The sequence below is a fragment of the Aulonocara stuartgranti genome (assembly GCF_965226115.1).
Source record: "Aulonocara stuartgranti genome assembly, chromosome: 5".
Taxonomy (NCBI): Eukaryota; Metazoa; Chordata; class Actinopteri; order Cichliformes; family Cichlidae; genus Aulonocara; species Aulonocara stuartgranti.
In genome coordinates, this window is record NC_138943.1 from 20,573,753 (window position 1) to 20,590,977 (window position 17,225).

Below are 17,225 nucleotides of genomic sequence, written 5' to 3' on the forward strand. Positions count from 1 at the left end.
CACTCCAGTTCTTGACACTTGGAATCACTGTGATAACTTTGTATAGCCATCTGCTGCTTTTTGAGCATCAGCAATTCTTTTTCTCAAGTCTAAACTGATGAATTTTGTTTTCAGCATGATCCTTTCTCAAGTGACTCCTAAAATCTTGCTGCAGTTTTTATACTGTGTGCAAATTGAAAAATAACCCACAGTTTAAACTTTATTTTGCAAGCTTTGAGCTTTACATAGTTAAAGCACATTATTGTACACCTATAATTATGCTTTCTAAACACACATTAGAAATCTGTAGACATCCATCAGACGTCTGCTGCTTTATGGGAACTCTTTCCTGAGAAATGAAGAAAGAGCTGCACAAATGTGGCCCTCACAGGAACATGTGAAACCTCTGAATCTGTGTCCAAACTTGGTTTCTTGCACACTTCTACGACACGTGTTGCAGACTGGCTTAATATTAAGGAAGAAGCTGTTTTCATAAACAGTCGTTATACATCTTCCAACATTCAGCGCTGATCCATTTTTACAGCTATGTTTGCTTTGCATTGCACTGCGCTGAGGGACAATTAAAGATTTATTTTGTGTGCTGAAGGTTTGTAGCGTCGTTTTCCACCTTTTTCTCTGGCTAGAAAAAATCCAGGTGGGAGAACAACTTGTCTGCTGGCAGTCAGATGCTTTTGAGCGTGTGGTTTGAGCTTGCCGTGGCGCTAAGGAAGAATTCTCATTTGCAGGACAATCATTACCGGCCTGAAGACAGCGACACCTGCCTGCTGTGTGACTGCTACCCGGTCGGCTCTTTCTCCAGAGCGTGTGACCGAGAGAGCGGCCAGTGTCAGTGCAAACCCGGCGTCATCGGACGTCAGTGCGACCGCTGTGACAACCCGTTTGCTGAGGTTACCCCTAACGGCTGTGAAGGTCAGAACACATTAATTACAGCTTTGCATCAAGTCCCTTTTTTTCATTATAGGTACAAATACATTAGATATTGTTCTAATTTTATCCTCATCATCTCCTTCCTGTTCCATCTCTCTTAGTAATATATGACAGCTGCCCTCAGGCCATCGAGGCTGGGATATGGTGGCCCAGGACTAAGTTTGGTCTCCCTGCAGCAGTTCCCTGTCCCAAAGGAACTCTCGGTATGATGTTTTTTTGGCAGCTCATCAAATTACCATATAATAATGGCACTATATGAAACTTGCCTCAAGCTCTCTCTCAGCTGCAGCCTTTTCCTCATGCGATAACGCTCCCTCTCCTCCTTCCCAGGCACAGCGATTCGACACTGTGACGAGCATAAGGGCTGGCTGCCTCCTAATCTCTTCAACTGCACCTCCGTTACCTTCAGCAAGCTGAAAGCTTTGGTGTGTAGCTTCTCTCTGTCACTATTTTAAATTTTAAAGTCAGTTTCCAGTTTCTACAACATCATCCTCATTTGTGAGGAGAAATACAATGTTTTCATTCTGCTGCTCTGCGGTGCTGCTCTGAGCATCACTGGCTTAAAGTGATAGTCCCAAAAAACTGTTCTTCGTTAGGTACACTGTTAAATATGTGCGTATGTGTTGTGCAGATTAACGGCACTTAATAAAGTCCAGCTGAGGCTGCAGGTGTTTGGTTATAAATCAAAGCTAATGTGATTAATCCCATCGGAGGCTGGACCGGATTTCATGATGGTCTGTTTAATGTTTCTCAAAATGTTTCACACAAAATCTCACTAAAGGATAAATCAGGCGATTGCTGAAGTCAGTATGGTTGATGCTTCTGAGAGCAGGAGTGTTCACAATCTACTTCCCAGGGGTGCTACAGGAAAAGTCAGTTACTTCCTGGGATAACTGATAAGTGCTGCAATGACACGTCACAAAATACAGGAAAAGATCAAAGGATCATTAAAACCTCGGATTCATCCTCTGGGAAAAATCAATGAATGTACATTCAGCCACTTATTTCCTAATCGCTCACCCCAGTGGGCAGATCCACTATTTGATTTGGTGCAGATTTTATGTTCGATTCCTGATGCAACACTTCCACTTCTCTGGACTTGGAATAAAATTGAATTCAGTCGAATTCAAGTGAATCTCTTTATTATTTTAACCACCTCTGTGGTGTTTACGCCCCAGGAGAAGTCTGTGACCCTCTCCACACGTCCCACTGATAATTAAAGGCTTAATGTTCATATTTTTCTCTTCTTGAAGTCATGTGATCAGTTCTTTTGTCGACTTGTTATATCTGCACCAGTGAGACAGGCACTCCACCTCATCTCGGGCACTAGTAATGAAGCATGCATGGCAACAAAGGCGTTGCTTCAGTTTTAATCTCGTCTGACCTGCAGACATTTACACTTTAAATCTCATCTCTGTGTTACTAACACTTGTCTTTGGGATTTCTTTTCTTGTGAAAATTGATTTATTTATTTTCTTCTTCAGTCTGAAAAGTTTTTCCGTAACGCCTCGCTCCTCGAGTCTGGGCGCATTCAGCAGATGGCGGCGATGTTGGCCAACGCCACGCTGCACACGGAGAAGTTCTACGGCAGCGACGTGAAAGTGGCCTACCGGCTCACGCAGAGTCTGCTGCGACATGAAAGCAGCCAGCAGGGCTTCAACCTCACCGCCACACAGGACGTCCACTTCACAGAGGTGAACAACCACGTCACTTCTAACACTCGTACAGACGGAGAGCAAGAACAGAGCTCTGTTGTGGCTGTTTCAGTACACAAAACTGGAAACAGGAGGCCAGTCCTGCCTGGCTGGACATCACAGCCTGTCATGTTGTATCTGCAGGGAGTACATCACACTTCATTTCACTCTCTGCTCTGACATCCTGTCACACTGAACTCTCGCTGTTCTCTGACAGAATCTGGTCCGAGTGGGCAGCGCCATCCTGTCTCCAGACACACGGCAGCACTGGGAGCTGATCCAGCACACGGAGGGTGGCACGGCGGCGCTCCTGCGCCACTACGAGGAATACGCAAACACACTGGCGCAGAACATGAGGAAGACTTACCTCAGCCCCTTCACCATTGTCACACCAAACATAGGTTTGCAATATTTAGTGCCCTAAGTTTTCAGCTTATCTGTCACAGCTGTCATCACAAATGAACTCCATTTAAAAAATATATCAAAGAATATATTAAAAGAAAATTCTTATCTCAATCTTAATCTGTGAGATATTAGTCCATGCTTTCATATCAATCAGGTTAGATTACTGTAGTGCTGTATTTGCAGGACTGTTCAGATCATCAGACTAATACTACCCCAGTACTGAAGTCACTTCATTCATGCCCAGTTAAACACAGAATTACCTTTAAAATCCTTCTATTAGTTTATAAAGCCACCAATGGTTTGACCCCCCCAGTACGTCTGTGACTCGCTCAGTCGCCATAACCCTGCTACAGGGATATCAGACTCACTGTACATCGTGGGCCTCTTTCTATCGATATAAAGAAGTGCACACTTACTGAGATCAACAGTGCATCTCAGTTTTCCTGTATAACAAATAAAAACAGCAGTAGTAAATGAAAGAAATCATAAATTGTAAGAAAAAATGTGGAAACATTACAGAAAAGGTCCTGGTTGCTCACTGCCCAGAATGTCCTGTAAGTATAAAACAGGAAGTTTTTGTTATTTCACAGTGAAATGTTTTTAATTGTTGTGGACACATTTTTATAGTAGTTCTTATAGTAGATGTCTGTTAGTTTGATGTAATAGGAATGGTTGAATGGCTGTAGGGAGGTCAAAGCAGGAAAAAGTAATGAAAATATAGTTAAAAGTCCAAAATCTATGCCCTCGTTCACTTGTTCCAAAGCTGTCAAGTGGGCCAGATTGGAGTCTTTTGTAGGCTGATTTTGGCCCCGGGGCCTTATGTTTAGCACCCCTCCCTGCTATATCTCTCAGGTCAACGAGAGCAACTCTTTTAAATGTTCCCAGAATTTGATCTAAACGTGGTCAGGGTTTCAGTTACTGTGCTTCTGTTCTTTGCAACAAGCTGCTCGCTGACCTGAGGTCAGTCACAGCTGCGTCTACATTCAAGAACAAACTCGAACCCTTTTTACTCTCCCCAGCTTACATTTAATCACTGTGTGCATGTTTTTGTCTGTTATGTTAAGCACATTGAGTTTACACGTAATGAAATTTGCTATATAAATAATAATGCCATTGCCGTGATCAGGACACATGCTGCACGCAACAGGAGCACTTCAAACACCTTTAACTGCTGGAAATGCTTCACACATGACTCCCCACTCGCATGCTGTGAGGTTTTCTGAGCTATCTGTGTAAGAGTTCGTATCAGGCACAGTAAAGACCGTTTAACGTGCACGTCACAGCTGTTAAAGCAGAATTTGCCATGAAGAAACCGGCAGTGGTGCAAACCCCAATCACAGCGTTCATGTGTAGTCGAGATCAAATAAAGGTTGAGTTCAATACCTGATCAGTTTGCTGCGTGGACGAAAACGATACAAGAGTCTAAAAAGCAAATAAGAGCAAGAAAAAAGTTGTGCATGTGACTCAAGCGTGGAAAAGCTAGCAGTTATTGTGTGCAGAAAAAAGAACCGCCACATGACAACAAAATAGGTACGTGGAGGTAAAAATGACAGTAAAAACTGGGAATATTTATTTCCTGTTAGGCTCCGTTTTCTGTTTTAATAAAATAAGGTCAAACTTTATTTTTAAAAACAAACACTTAGTATGGTTCTCATACTTACAGATTAAAAACAGGCTGTGTTGATGATTTTTCTATAAAGATTTTGAACAATATCAGTTCAGTCACAGGGAAAGCATCCTTCGCCTTCTTGTGTGTCGCAGGTTTTAGCAGATTATGTCCTTTTATTTCCATTAAACTTCTTATTTCACAGATAAATCGCATGGTTTATAAAATGTGAGGAAATTAAAATGAACTGAACAAAAGCCCTAAATTCAGACGTCCTCTTTTTTTTTTAATCTAAAATGAGAAAGTTATCAGATTCGTTTCTCTCAGATTAACTGTTGGAACTTAAAAACGGCGAAGCCCGTTTTGAAGCAGCGTTCTCTGACCTTCCCCGTGTGCTGGTTTTTGCAGTCATCTCCGTGGACCGTTTGAAAAAGATGAATTTCGCCGGCGCCAAACTGCCGCGCTATCAGTCCCTGAGGGGCCCTCGTCCTGCGGATCTGGAGACGGCTGTCACCCTCCCAGACTCCGTCTTCCAACCACCTGTGGAAACGAAGGGCCACAGACACCTGGACGTCTTCCCAGAGTCCTCGCTGAGGAACCGCTCGGCCAGCAGGAAGAAACGCCACCCCGATGACAGCCAGCAGGACGCCGTCGCCAGCGTGATCATCTTTCACAGCCTGGCCTCACTGCTGCCCGAGAGCTACGATCCAGATAAGAGAAGTCTGCGGTAATAAAACTTATTCTGACTTTTTTCAGAGTGTAGAAAGTATAAAGAGGCTAATCTGCTGCTGCTTTTAGTCGTTTTCATTTCCTTTCCTGAGGAGAGAAAAAAGAAACTATTTCTTCTTTCGTGTATTTTTGCCTCAGTGTCCCAAAGCGTCCCGTCATCAACACCCCGGTGGTCAGCATCACTGTGCACGACAACGACGCGCTGCTGCAGCACGCGCTGGACAAACCCATCACCGTGCAGTTCCGGTTGGTCGCCACCGAGGAACGCTCCAAACCCATCTGTGTCTTTTGGAACCACACCATACTGTGAGTGCAGCTGTAAGTGAATGGGGGCGCCCGGGCGAGGTTGTGCTGTGCTCACGTTTGTGTTTGTCTGTCAGAGCTGGTCGCGGCGGCTGGTCGGCGAAAGGCTGCGAGGTGGTTTTCAGAAACAGCACCCACATCAGCTGCCAGTGTTACCACATGACGAGTTTCGCGGTTCTCATGGATATCTCCAGGAGGGAGGCGAGTGACACTCACACTTCTCATGTGATCAGAATCAGAGTTGCTCCTCACTGTAACGTCGCATTTTCTCATTCTAAACGCACCAGAACGGAGAGATCCTGCCCATCAAAATCCTGACGTGGAGCACAGCCGGCGTGACGCTGGGCTTCCTCTTCCTCACCGCGATCTTCCTGCTCTGCCTGAGAGCCATGCAGTGCAACAAGACGAGCATAATCAACAATGGAGCCACCGCTCTCTTCCTCTCAGAGCTCATCTTCATCCTTGGCATCAACCAGGCCGACAACCCGGTGAGCGCTTTGGTTCTCGTCTCTCACCTCTTCCCTCCGGCTCTGAGAGCTCCCAAAGTTTTAATCATTCTGTATTCGCTCTGCAGTTTGTGTGCACAGTCATCGCCATCCTGCTGCATTTCTTCTACCTCTGCACTTTCTCCTGGCTCTTCCTGGAGGGGCTGCATGTTTACCGCATGATCAGCGAAGTCAGAGACATCAATTATGGACCCATGAGATTCTACTACCTGATTGGCTGGGGAGTTCCTGCCTTCATCACAGGTGTGAACCTCGAATTAAAAACCCACTCGACAAAGGAAAACCACTCCACCCAGCTTGTGTGTTGAGTGGAATAACGAGGATCTTAAACCTTTATAACGTCTTTCGTGACAGCGGGAGCAGAAATGAGGAAAAGAATCAGACACGTCTCAAACACAATCACAAAGACGTTAAAAGCAAATTAATCTTTTAAAATAAAGCTGAGTGGATAATAAAAATAACAAACCAATTTGAATTATCTTTGAATGATCTTTTTCATTATATCTGCTTTGTGAGCTGAAGACATCGCAAAAGGTTTGAGGAAGGTGTTTTTTTACAGGGTCACCTTTCTTGATCAGATTTTTTTAGATAATCACAATTATATTATTATTACTGGCCGTCAGCTGTTGGCTATTTTTAAAGTCTTTCCACACTGATCCATCCAACATTTCTTTGAATCAAGTCATTTTTTAAATCTTTTAGCTTTTCCCAACATTTTTATTTTGCAGAAGGATTTTCTATAAATGTACACTGCTAAAGAAAGAAGGGAACACTCGATCATCACAGTATAACACAAAGTCAGTTAAACTTCAGGGATATCAATCTGTCCACCTGTTATTCACTTCATTAAAACCAAAGCAGCTGAAACTGAAACAACCCTCTGCTACTTAACTGACCAGATCAATATCGCAGAAGTTTAACTAACTTAATGCGACAAACCTGACCCAGGACCACAACAACTAAAGAGATTTGTGTTTCTTCCCAGGATCAAACCGGGGGTCTGAATATCAGATGTACAAGTTGGTCATTATCAACGGTCTTACAGTTAAATTAGTTTCGTTGAATAGCCAATTCAGTTAGTTCCTGTACAGATTATAAACCCACAGAACGTGTCTATATACCCAGCCACACTATGAGAAGTCATTATTTATTCAGCTTTAGTAACTTTCACTGTGACATCATCCTCTGGAGATAAAAATAGTTTCAGTAAAGAGTGAATCAAGACAAAAATTAAACAAACTTTTCACACTGTCTATTTTTTCTGGGGTCAACTCCAGGTTTGGCGGTGGGTTTGGACCCCGAAGGCTATGGAAACCCTGATTTCTGTTGGTTGTCTATGTACGATACCCTGATCTGGAGCTTTGCAGGACCCATCGCCATAGTGGTGTCGGTGAGTACCTGCATCCATCCATCCAATCGCACATGAATATCTTGTAGTTTTACTAAAAGATATAAAGACACGGAGGTAAAGCTGTCACCTCAGCAGCGTGCATAGCATTTTCACGCTACATTAATTATTGTTTATTCTTCTAACATGCTGCACTGCAGACCTTCACTTTACTTTAGTTTTGTCACAAACTCCTGCTGTGTTGCCAGTAGTGACATACTGGTGTGTTGTGTATCCACAGATGAACATCTTTCTGTACATCCTGTCGTCCAGAGCCTCCTGCTCGCTGAGACACCACAGCATCGAGAAGAAAGAGTCTCGTGTGTGAGTGTCCCGGCCTGTCATTCAACACCAGCGCCGTTTACTTCCTACCTGATTAGAGGATGTTTAGACAGGAAAATTTTTGTACATAGGCAGTCACTGTTTAGCAACACAATTCAATTCAGTTTTATTTATACAGCACCAGTTCACAATGCCAGTCACCTCAAGCCTCTGTAAATTTAAGGAAAATTACCCAACAAGTAGTAGAGGGAAAATCCCAACAATCAGCAAGCACTTGGCGACAGTGAGAGGAAAAACTCCCTTTTGACAGGAAGAAACATCCAGCTGAACCAGGGTCGGGGACCCAGGGACTATGAAACCAGTGCAGATGTCATTATTGGGTATTTCCAAAAAGAAAAGAAACGAGGCTGACATCAGCATGTTGTAATATAAACATCATAAAACATCAAATCTTTAGTCTAGCCCTTGCTCTTCGGGAGCTGCTGTCTGTGCATGTTCTTTTTTTTATATTTTCTGCAATAATCCCCTGACCCAGGCCACTCTAAGCACTCAGTTTCAGACAGTTTTTTTCTACTCTTGGATCTGTATGATGTCATAGAGAGAATATGGTCATCTCAGGCACACAGCTTCGGCATGCTTATCGTTGCTGTTTTTGTTGCTGTTTTATCCTCAGATCCATGTGCTGCTCTGTTTTTCCGTGTGTTGCATTGAATTCTTGTTGTTGGTTTCCGAGTCAGGTCACTGGTCACTCCAGAAGTCCTTCCTCGCCAACTCGTCTTTGTGCTTCCTCTCGCTGCAGCTCTGGCCTGAAGACCGCAGGCTGTGTCCTCTTCCTGGTTTCAGTCACGTGTTTTCTCGCACTGCTCTCCGTCAACAGCGACATGATCATCTTCCACTACCTGTTCGCTGGTTTCAACTGTGTGCAGGTGAGCCCATCGGTTCACCCTGAAACTGCTTGAAAGGCTCAGTTGTGCCTTTTTGCTAACCTTTAACCTTTTCCTGTCGTCCAACTCCAGGGTCCCTTTGTTTTCTTCTTCCGTATTGTCTTCAATAAAGAAGCAAGGAACGCTATGAAATACTGCTGCAGCCGCAAGCGACCCGATCACATGATCAAATCCAAGGCCTCCGTGAGTCCCTCGCAATAAGCGGCGAGAAAATATTTCATTCGGTTTGACACCTCTGGGATACGTAGTTAGGCTGATGTCATATTTGGAGTTTCTTTAAAAAAAACAACTAAAATATGGCGTCAGCTGTTGTTAAAGAAATAAATCTGTAATTATCTCAGATATCAGTTATGCTGTTGATACTGCACCATCTGTTCCCAACAGACTGAGCTTTGAGCTTTTTTTGACATTTTATAAAAAAGGAGGATTTATTCTCCGCCCTAAATGACTGACTCTACTAAACAAGAAAAATAAATCTCATTCATCTGTGCCAAAGAGCGCTACCTCACCGTAAAACTGTTGCTGTAAACAAACAGGTAAACTGGAGCGTGGCATGTAATCCACAGACAAATACTCACTCAGATATTGAATGGATATTCTTAGCAAAAAGACCTATGCTTGTGCCTGAAAATCAGTCATATTGAAACTGATTTTCAGGCAGAAGGATGAAACTCAGTTTCAATATGACGTTTTTTGTAAGTATAATGTTGTGCTCATCATTCCAAAAACAGAGACAGAGAGGCCGGTGTTTGCGAGCACTGATCAGGAAGGAAATAGACGATCTGAGTTTGGAAAGGGGGATCTGTGCTGTATCCTGAACTGCTACATCTGGCACGAACTGATTACGTGTGCACATGCTCTGGAGCTGTGATTTCTGCATGAGATCCTCTTGCCAGGCCTCTCTTAGATACTCCAGTGTGGCTGTACAGTCGATTCGTGACAGACCTTCTTCAATTGTAGATTTAGAGATAGATCCGGTGGCTTACTGGAGAAAGGGTGAAAATGTTGTCTTCACTTAGAGTCTTTTAAAGTGTGATATATCCTTCAAATGACTAAACAGAGACAAGTTCACATGACAGACCAGTTAAAATATTATTTAGAGAATAAATTTCAAGAAAATAAGTTTTTTCTCTCTGATCCAAGTTTGTTTCTTAGCATCTGTACAAAAAAATTGCAGGAACAATAAACTCCCTGTTATGTTCTTTACATCTGAAATAACTCTGCATCGTATTTTTATAACATGTTTCTCTGCCTGCCTCTTGCCTCCAATTCCAGAGCTATAAATGCAACACGAACTACATGGACGGGAGGTTGTACCACCTCCCCTTTGGCGAATCCAGCGTGTCGCTGAACGGCACCATGCAGAGTGGGAAGAGCCAGCAGAGCTACGTGCCATTTGTCCTCCGGTGAGGAAACCACTTAATAAAAAACTACTATCAGTGTGCTGAGTGACGGACTGAGTAAGTGAACTGAACTGTTTCCATCTTCTCAGTGACGACGGGTTGAGTAACAGTCAGGCACACATCGCTCTCAATGACCACACGTCGCTCTTCCATGAAACTAAGGAGCACTTGGACGGTAGCGTGCTCATTTTCCTCAGATCTGTTCTTCACTTTCCCACTTTTGCACTGATGGAGTCACGGGATTTGTTTTTCACTGACGCTAACCCGTCAATGTTTAGATCACGACAGCGACTCGGACAGCGACCTGTCTCTGGAGGACGACCAGAGCGGCTCCTACGCTTCCACTCACTCCTCTGACAGCGAGGATGAGGAGGCCCCCCTCCCGCCAGAGGAATGCTGGGAAAATCTGGCATCCAATGTCGCCAAGAGACCCCAACCACTCAGTCAAGGTACTCACATGAACCTGTTCACATGCATTGCCTTTACACTAAAGTCACACCACAAAATGGTTTACTTTCTGAAAAGCAGTCAAACAGTCAGAGTGAAAAGAAAGTGCACTTATGTAAGGATGGAGGACAGGCTGTACCACCTCCCCTGTTCTAAAGTCTTAGAAGGAATATAAAAAAGTTACGTAGTCCTTAGCAGGTCTTAAAATGAGGTCGATACAAGCTGCGATTATCAAAAAACCATGACACGACACAATGGGTCAGTATTTATTTACCTAAGGCGAAATGCACGCCGCGATTCAGCAGCTTGAGGTAATAGTTTTCTGCGTGACGTTCAGTCTCACATTATTGTGGAGGAGTTTTGCCTCAGTCGTCTTTACCGTGGTGCTTCTATTCATTGAGCTTTGCTGGCATTCATTTACACACAGCTCTCTTATGGTCACACACAGGATTTCAGTGGCGTTGAGGTCTGAATCGGTGCGACACCTTACTTTATTTTCTTTTTTGCTTGGCGTTGTTGTTCTTTTGCATGTTCACGTGTTCAGTCGAGCTTTAGCCGTCGGACAGAGGAGAGGAATGCATGAGCAACTCTGTGACTGCTCAGGTCCCATGCGTGAAAAACAAGCCCAAATCACCACCCTCCCCCCACCGTGGTTGACAGTTGGTCTGAGGTGTTTGGGCTGATCTGCTGTGTTTGGATTTCAAACATGGTGATATGCATTATGACCAAACATCTCCACTCCGGTCTCATCTGTCCAAAGGACATTGTTCCAGAAAGAAAAGTGTATAATTTGTGTGTATTTGTGTACATGTATAATAAGAATCCAGTATAAGAAAATTGGATTCTTACTTCATGATCTTTACATTTGTGTATGTTCACCTACGAGGACCAAGAATACATGTTTGTAAAGCAGGAACATCAACCCATCAGAGGAGCTGAGCTCACTCTGTGTGTTTTTGTTTTCCAGACAACGGTCTGAATAAGCTGTACTGGCCCGGAGAGTACGCTGCCACAGCGAGTGACAGCGAGCTCACGGGTGGAGACAGAGCGAAGATGGAAGGGCTGGCCAATCACGAGCCAATCGTCCGCGACCCCCGGTTATTATCAGACGACAGAACAAAGGAAAGCGTGACGGTACTGCTGCCTAGTCTGCCGAACTTCAGCGCCCACCCTCACAAAGGTAAGCTCATCCAAACCTCAGAGCTTTAGCTTGACCATTATTAAATAAATAAGCTAAACCAAATCTTACCCCGGTCCAGGGATCCTAAAGAAGAAGCAGCTCTCTCCCATCGTGGAGAGGAACAGCTTCAACCGCATCAACAATGAACTGTGCGAAAACGCTCCGGGTACGGCGTCCCCTCATGGATCTTCCTCTAGTGAAAGTCGAGCGGCCTCGGCTAAACGCAGCTTGCCTGACCAGCTGAACGGGGTCGCCCTGAGCATCAAGGCGGGGACAGTGGACGGCGACTCATCGGGATCAGAGTGAGTATCAGGAAGTCGATACAGATGAAAACCAGCATCAGATTCTGAGAAAAGGGAAACTCACTCATGCAAACGCATCAGTGTCGTCGCCTACGTGTGTGTCCGCTGTTTGTTGCTGGAGTCGTTCAGTGTTTCGTTCAGCTGTCTGTCAAATTATGAGTCTTGCTGCCATCAGTGGTCGTTTTCATTCCTGGTAGTCTGTGTCGTTTCCACTCGAACCGCTTAAATGTTAACGTGAAACCAAAGGAAGACAGCACCATTCCTGATATCCTGTACACAGTGAAAGTCAGTGTGGGCTCAAAGAGTTCACTTAAGTCTAACATATTATCACTATAGCCACTAACCTTAAAGATCAATATATTTTTGGATTAATCACTATATCATATATGTAATAAATTTCTGTGGCCATCATGTTTAAAGGAGCAGTTTAGAACTTTTCTATTTTAGATGTGAGTTTTACTGCCATCACTCCTTTTCTCTGTTCTGGACATCGGCAGCTTTCTGTCATTGTTTTAAGGCAGCTTAGTGTTTCACGCAAACACATCTTACTAGTACAGAATAAAGCAAAGACAACATGTGCATGTGCAACATGTGAATAATACTGCGCAAATGTCTTGAGTCCCATTTATATTTTACTTTGAGTTCTGCAGACTTTCTCGAGGTCTTAATTATGGCCAGAAGAGAGAGAGTTCAGACTGAAGAATAAAGGAGATCGTAGCAAATATTGACTTCGAAACACGTTAAAAGCTGTACAAACTCTGTTTTTGCTATATTTACATTTATGTTTGCGTGTTTCAATAAATCGCTGCAGCTATTGTCTAAAAACATATACAGAAATAACAGTGGGGCTCAAGACTCATACACAGCACTCTTAAGTGTGGTTTTTACACACAGTTTGAGATTTCTGGAACAACAAGCCAAAAATACCACATTTATAAAACTGCTAGTTTAAGGTTGTTAAATGGCGTCTCAGTGTCACTGATCATGAAGTCAGTTTAACTGTAAACGCAGTGATAGGTGACGATTTTCACAGGGTAATGAAAGCTTTAGTGCCATAAATGTAAACATAGTGACAGTATCCATAGGATTTTATTAAGTCTTTTTTAGCAGCTGTTAAGAAAAATTAAAAGTGACCCTACTCTTGTTCTAGTAGGAGAACAAATCAGGCCAAAGATTTGATACCGACGGATGCTAGAAAAGCTTCTCAGTTAGGAGAAGGTTCATTGCAAAGAGGATTGAGACAGATCGTCAAATTTGCACATTAAAAGTATTTGAAAAAAGGCACAGAAATTATTTGTGATCATGTAGACAAAAACCTGGAGATGCAGCAAGAAGAGAGGAAATCTTTTACTATGAAACTGTATAAAACCAGTGGTTCAGACGTTCAGACGTAAACACTTTTGTATTCATTAAAAGGTACTTTAAAGATGCAGTCATTATTCACAGCAGTGTGAATTCCACTTTACTAACCAGCCTTCTTTACCCCCTTTTTCTCTTTCCAAAAATCTCAGATTTTTATTCTTTAGTTTTATCCCATGAAGCTCTGATCCTCATTCAGAAACAATCAGGATCACTGTCTTCAGATTGGTGCATCATTTTTTCGGTCACCCCTCACAGCCCGTGTGTGCATCTGTGTGTGTATCTGTCTGTGTGTGTGTTTCATTGTCATTTTTATTTCCTTTTTTTAATTTATTGCATTCGTTTCCAACACTTGTCTCTCCATCCCATCATCCTCTGATTCATCTTCATCGTACCCACCCTGTTTTCCCAGCAGCCACCTCAACACCTCCATGTGACCTTGCTGACGGAGGGGTGTGTCTTTGCAGGTCATAGAGTGACTGCAAACAGGAAGCACTGGATTTCCCCCTTGATAAACTGTGGAAAGAAGGAATTCCCCCTTCCCCTCTCGTCATCTGAAGGAGTTTATGTGTGCGTGCGAGTTCATACACGTGTGCCAAAATTTCAGGAGTCCCTGCGCCACCACCCCGCCCGCACCTTCACACAACAAGCCTCACTCTCCCTTTACAGAAATGGTTTTGTTTACATACTTGAAGAAATGCACTTTTTTTTTATTTACTGTCCTGATTGGCTGGTGGTCCATTTTTTTTTCCAACTTTGTTTATTTTTCCAGGATTTTTATATCGTTTTGATGACAGATAATAAAAAGAAGTCATACTTTCAGGCTCATTTAGTTGTACACTTGCAAACATTCAGGGAAATTTTCCATTTTCATCTACTGCTGTGTTTTGTGCCGTCTCTCTGGTCACTGGAGCTGTTGCCGTCTCTGCCCGTCTGACGTTCGATGACTTCAGACTCAGGCTGTTGAGGTTTTACAGGCCTGAAAATATCCAAGAGACGCAACACGCTCGAGTGCGGGTCGTCCTCAAAGGCTCTTTGCGTGTTCGTGGACCGTGAGCTGCTCACTAAGACTGACTGCATCTGCCTGGATTCTCCATGTAAGCTACTGATTACTGAAGGGTGTTTCCAGAGGCCACAGGTGGGAACAAACCTGTATGTGCAGAGCTTAAAAAGTAAAGACTCAAAGGACTTTTGATACACTTTTTTTTGTAAGCCACTGAGAGCACATCTTTTTTTTTTTTACGGACGTGGGAATTTTTCATTGTTTTATCCGAGGGACGCACACATCTGAGTTCAGTGACTAAACAGCTGTATTTTATAGACTAGCAGCGAAGCTTGTGTCTTTTGTAAAGTAATTAAATACATGCAAATTTGAGCTGTAATTCATTTTTACTGTACAGAGTGGCCTGTAAATGAATTGAGAACATATTGTTAAATGTTAGTAAATATGTACACACGTTCAGACCTTGGTTTTAGGAAATACTCTTGATATCTGAGAGAAAAAAAAAGTCTCATATGAGTAACTACTGAGATTGATGTGAAGCCATTTTTTACCAACCATATGAGTTTAATGTATAAATTTCATGCCAACACTACCACGTCAGTCATGGTGTTATAACACTGGTGTCCAAACAGAGGATTGTCTTTCACTCTGCCGCTCCTGTTTGTACTGATTAAACTGTTTTCTACCATTCCCGTCGTTTTGGCCTATTTATTGGAGCCAGTTCAGGTAACGCTGCGTTTCAGATGTGTTAGTTTGATAGTCCTTCAGTACAGCTGTTTGCAGCTGTCACGCATGGGTTATATTCTCTAAAAAGAAAAAAAGAGTTGATCACACTTACACACTGTAACTTTAAAAATTAGAGTGTTGTTGTGTTCTTATAAATGAACATCACTGGAATCTTTTTGGAATTTGGAAACGCGTGATTTTATGTCTTGAGAGCTAGAAAAATGAGTCATCCAGAGCCACAGCCAGGAAACGGTTATTTTAGATAAAAATGGTAATGAAGCTCAGCCTGACAGCTGTGATTATTGAAACAGATGTTATCTCCGTGTTTTTTCTAACATTAAAATGACAAATTGTAAAAACAATAGTTTTACTTTATATATTAAGTGTTTAGTGGGGACTTTAACCTCCACCCACAGCAGTCCAGAGGCAGCTGAGAAAAGCCATGGCAGTGGTGGGCGATTAGTTTTTCCTAAAGGGCCACATGAGGAGCTCGGACTGTCATGGAGGGCCGCACCCTTATTAGAAAGGGCTTCCACAACAGTCCCAGGTCCTCATGTGGCCTGTTGGGAGTCATGTTGTTTTATTTTTGCTTTTTATGCTAAGCTAAGCTAGACATGCGAGCTGCTATTTCACTGGTAAACCTTTTAACTGTACATTTTTCATTTTTTAAAAACTGTGTTTGTTTTTTCTAACCTTTGGATTGTAGGGTTAACAGTGGCGTCATTGCTAGGCCGCTCTCAGAGATGAGCTGCCAGACAGAAAAAACTGAGTGCTGGGAACACAGTCATTCATTCCTTTCATTTTTGTTTTTAAGTTCATGCTTTAAAGTTCAGGTCTGTTTCTATAAAATCACCACACACAAGAAAAATGTTTGATTGTGTTTTAAAACAACAGACACCAAAAAAAAAAAAAGCCAGATTTGTGTTTATGTATTTAAAAACAGACGCATAGTCAAGTTTATACCGAAATAAAAATATACGGTAACACCAAATATCCTGACCTGGTCGTGAACCATGGTCTGATGACAAGCAGGTTAACTTAAGATTTAACTACCACAAAACAGACATAAAAGGTGTTTTTATAGATCATTTGTTTGCACAGGTGACCACAATTGGCCTGGGTTTGACTGACCTCTGTCCAATAAAGGCTAAAATAATCATTCTAAAAACAAAATTGATGGAAAGTATGATTGCAGTTATTGGTGATTCATCACTCAGATATTTTAATCTGTTTATTATTTATAATATATTAGGAAACTTTTCTGAGAGACTAGGTTAAGACTTTTAAATGGAGCTGGATGAATTTTGTTTGTTTTCTTATCATGTACTGTATGAGCTTTGTGTCACGAGTCACCCGTAACTGTCCAAACTTGTCTCTCAATATTACAACTCAAGGCTGTAGCCCACTAGATGGTGCTAATGCTCTTTACCTGCTTTCTGTCTGGAGCTCCAGCTGCTTCTGAAATGAATGCACAAACTCAATATATCCGAAAAACACTGCTTATTAAACATTTGAATTATAATTTTCCCTGAGAAAAGTCCTCAAATGCAAGAAAGAAAAAAAGTGTTACATTAAAAACCAATAAGAATATTTAACAATCAGTTGTAAAACAGACTTTCAATACTGGATAATAATAATAATAATAATAATGTGTATGTGTTAGTCCCCATAGGGAAATAGTTCCCTAGTGAGGCAGTGGGCAGCCACCAATGCAGCGCCCGGGGAGCAGTGTGTAGGGACGGTACCTTGCTCAGGGGTACCCTCAGGGTAGCCATTCAGTGGAGTTGAACCCCCGACCTTCCGATCATGGGGCCACCACTCTACCTACTGAGCTATCCCTTCCCCCCTTTTTTTTTTCCCTTTCTTTTTTTAATAAAAGGTTGGTGATGAGCCTTTAGGGTCTCCAGCTTTGCCTTTGCATCAGCATGAGACGCAAGAAAATGTCCCCAAAAGTCCATTTCTACTAAAAACTTCTTAAAAACTTGTTACCTAAAATTGAGTTAAAAATGAGTCTGCGACAGG

General features: G+C 42.6%; 1 protein-coding gene across 5 annotated transcripts in view; it reads left to right on the forward strand.

The window, feature by feature from the left end:
• The window catches only part of celsr2 (cadherin, EGF LAG seven-pass G-type receptor 2), a 75,098-nt gene extending 59,944 nt beyond the window's left edge, over nt 1-15,154 (forward strand). For 3 of the 5 annotated variants that reach the window (XM_082534483.1, XM_082534482.1, XM_082534484.1), the window contains 20 exons: nt 726-909; nt 1,029-1,130; nt 1,258-1,352; nt 2,412-2,621; nt 2,839-3,022; nt 5,041-5,359; nt 5,500-5,667; nt 5,742-5,865; nt 5,952-6,152; nt 6,239-6,413; nt 7,448-7,560; nt 7,799-7,881; nt 8,639-8,765; nt 8,856-8,966; nt 10,059-10,189; nt 10,276-10,361; nt 10,465-10,635; nt 11,601-11,813; nt 11,893-12,115; nt 13,887-15,154. In XM_082534483.1, the coding sequence (XP_082390609.1) occupies nt 726-909; nt 1,029-1,130; nt 1,258-1,352; nt 2,412-2,621; nt 2,839-3,022; nt 5,041-5,359; nt 5,500-5,667; nt 5,742-5,865; nt 5,952-6,152; nt 6,239-6,413; nt 7,448-7,560; nt 7,799-7,881; nt 8,639-8,765; nt 8,856-8,966; nt 10,059-10,189; nt 10,276-10,361; nt 10,465-10,635; nt 11,601-11,813; nt 11,893-12,115; nt 13,887-13,911 (3,045 nt within the window). In that variant the 3' untranslated portion in view covers nt 13,912-15,154. The remainder of the gene's footprint in view (nt 1-725; nt 910-1,028; nt 1,131-1,257; nt 1,353-2,411; nt 2,622-2,838; nt 3,023-5,040; nt 5,360-5,499; nt 5,668-5,741; nt 5,866-5,951; nt 6,153-6,238; nt 6,414-7,447; nt 7,561-7,798; nt 7,882-8,638; nt 8,766-8,855; nt 8,967-10,058; nt 10,190-10,275; nt 10,362-10,464; nt 10,636-11,600; nt 11,814-11,892; nt 12,116-13,886) is intronic. The other 2 variants (XM_082534485.1, XM_082534486.1) reach the window with 2 other exon arrangements.
• The last annotated feature ends 2,071 nt before the right edge of the window (nt 15,155-17,225 follow it).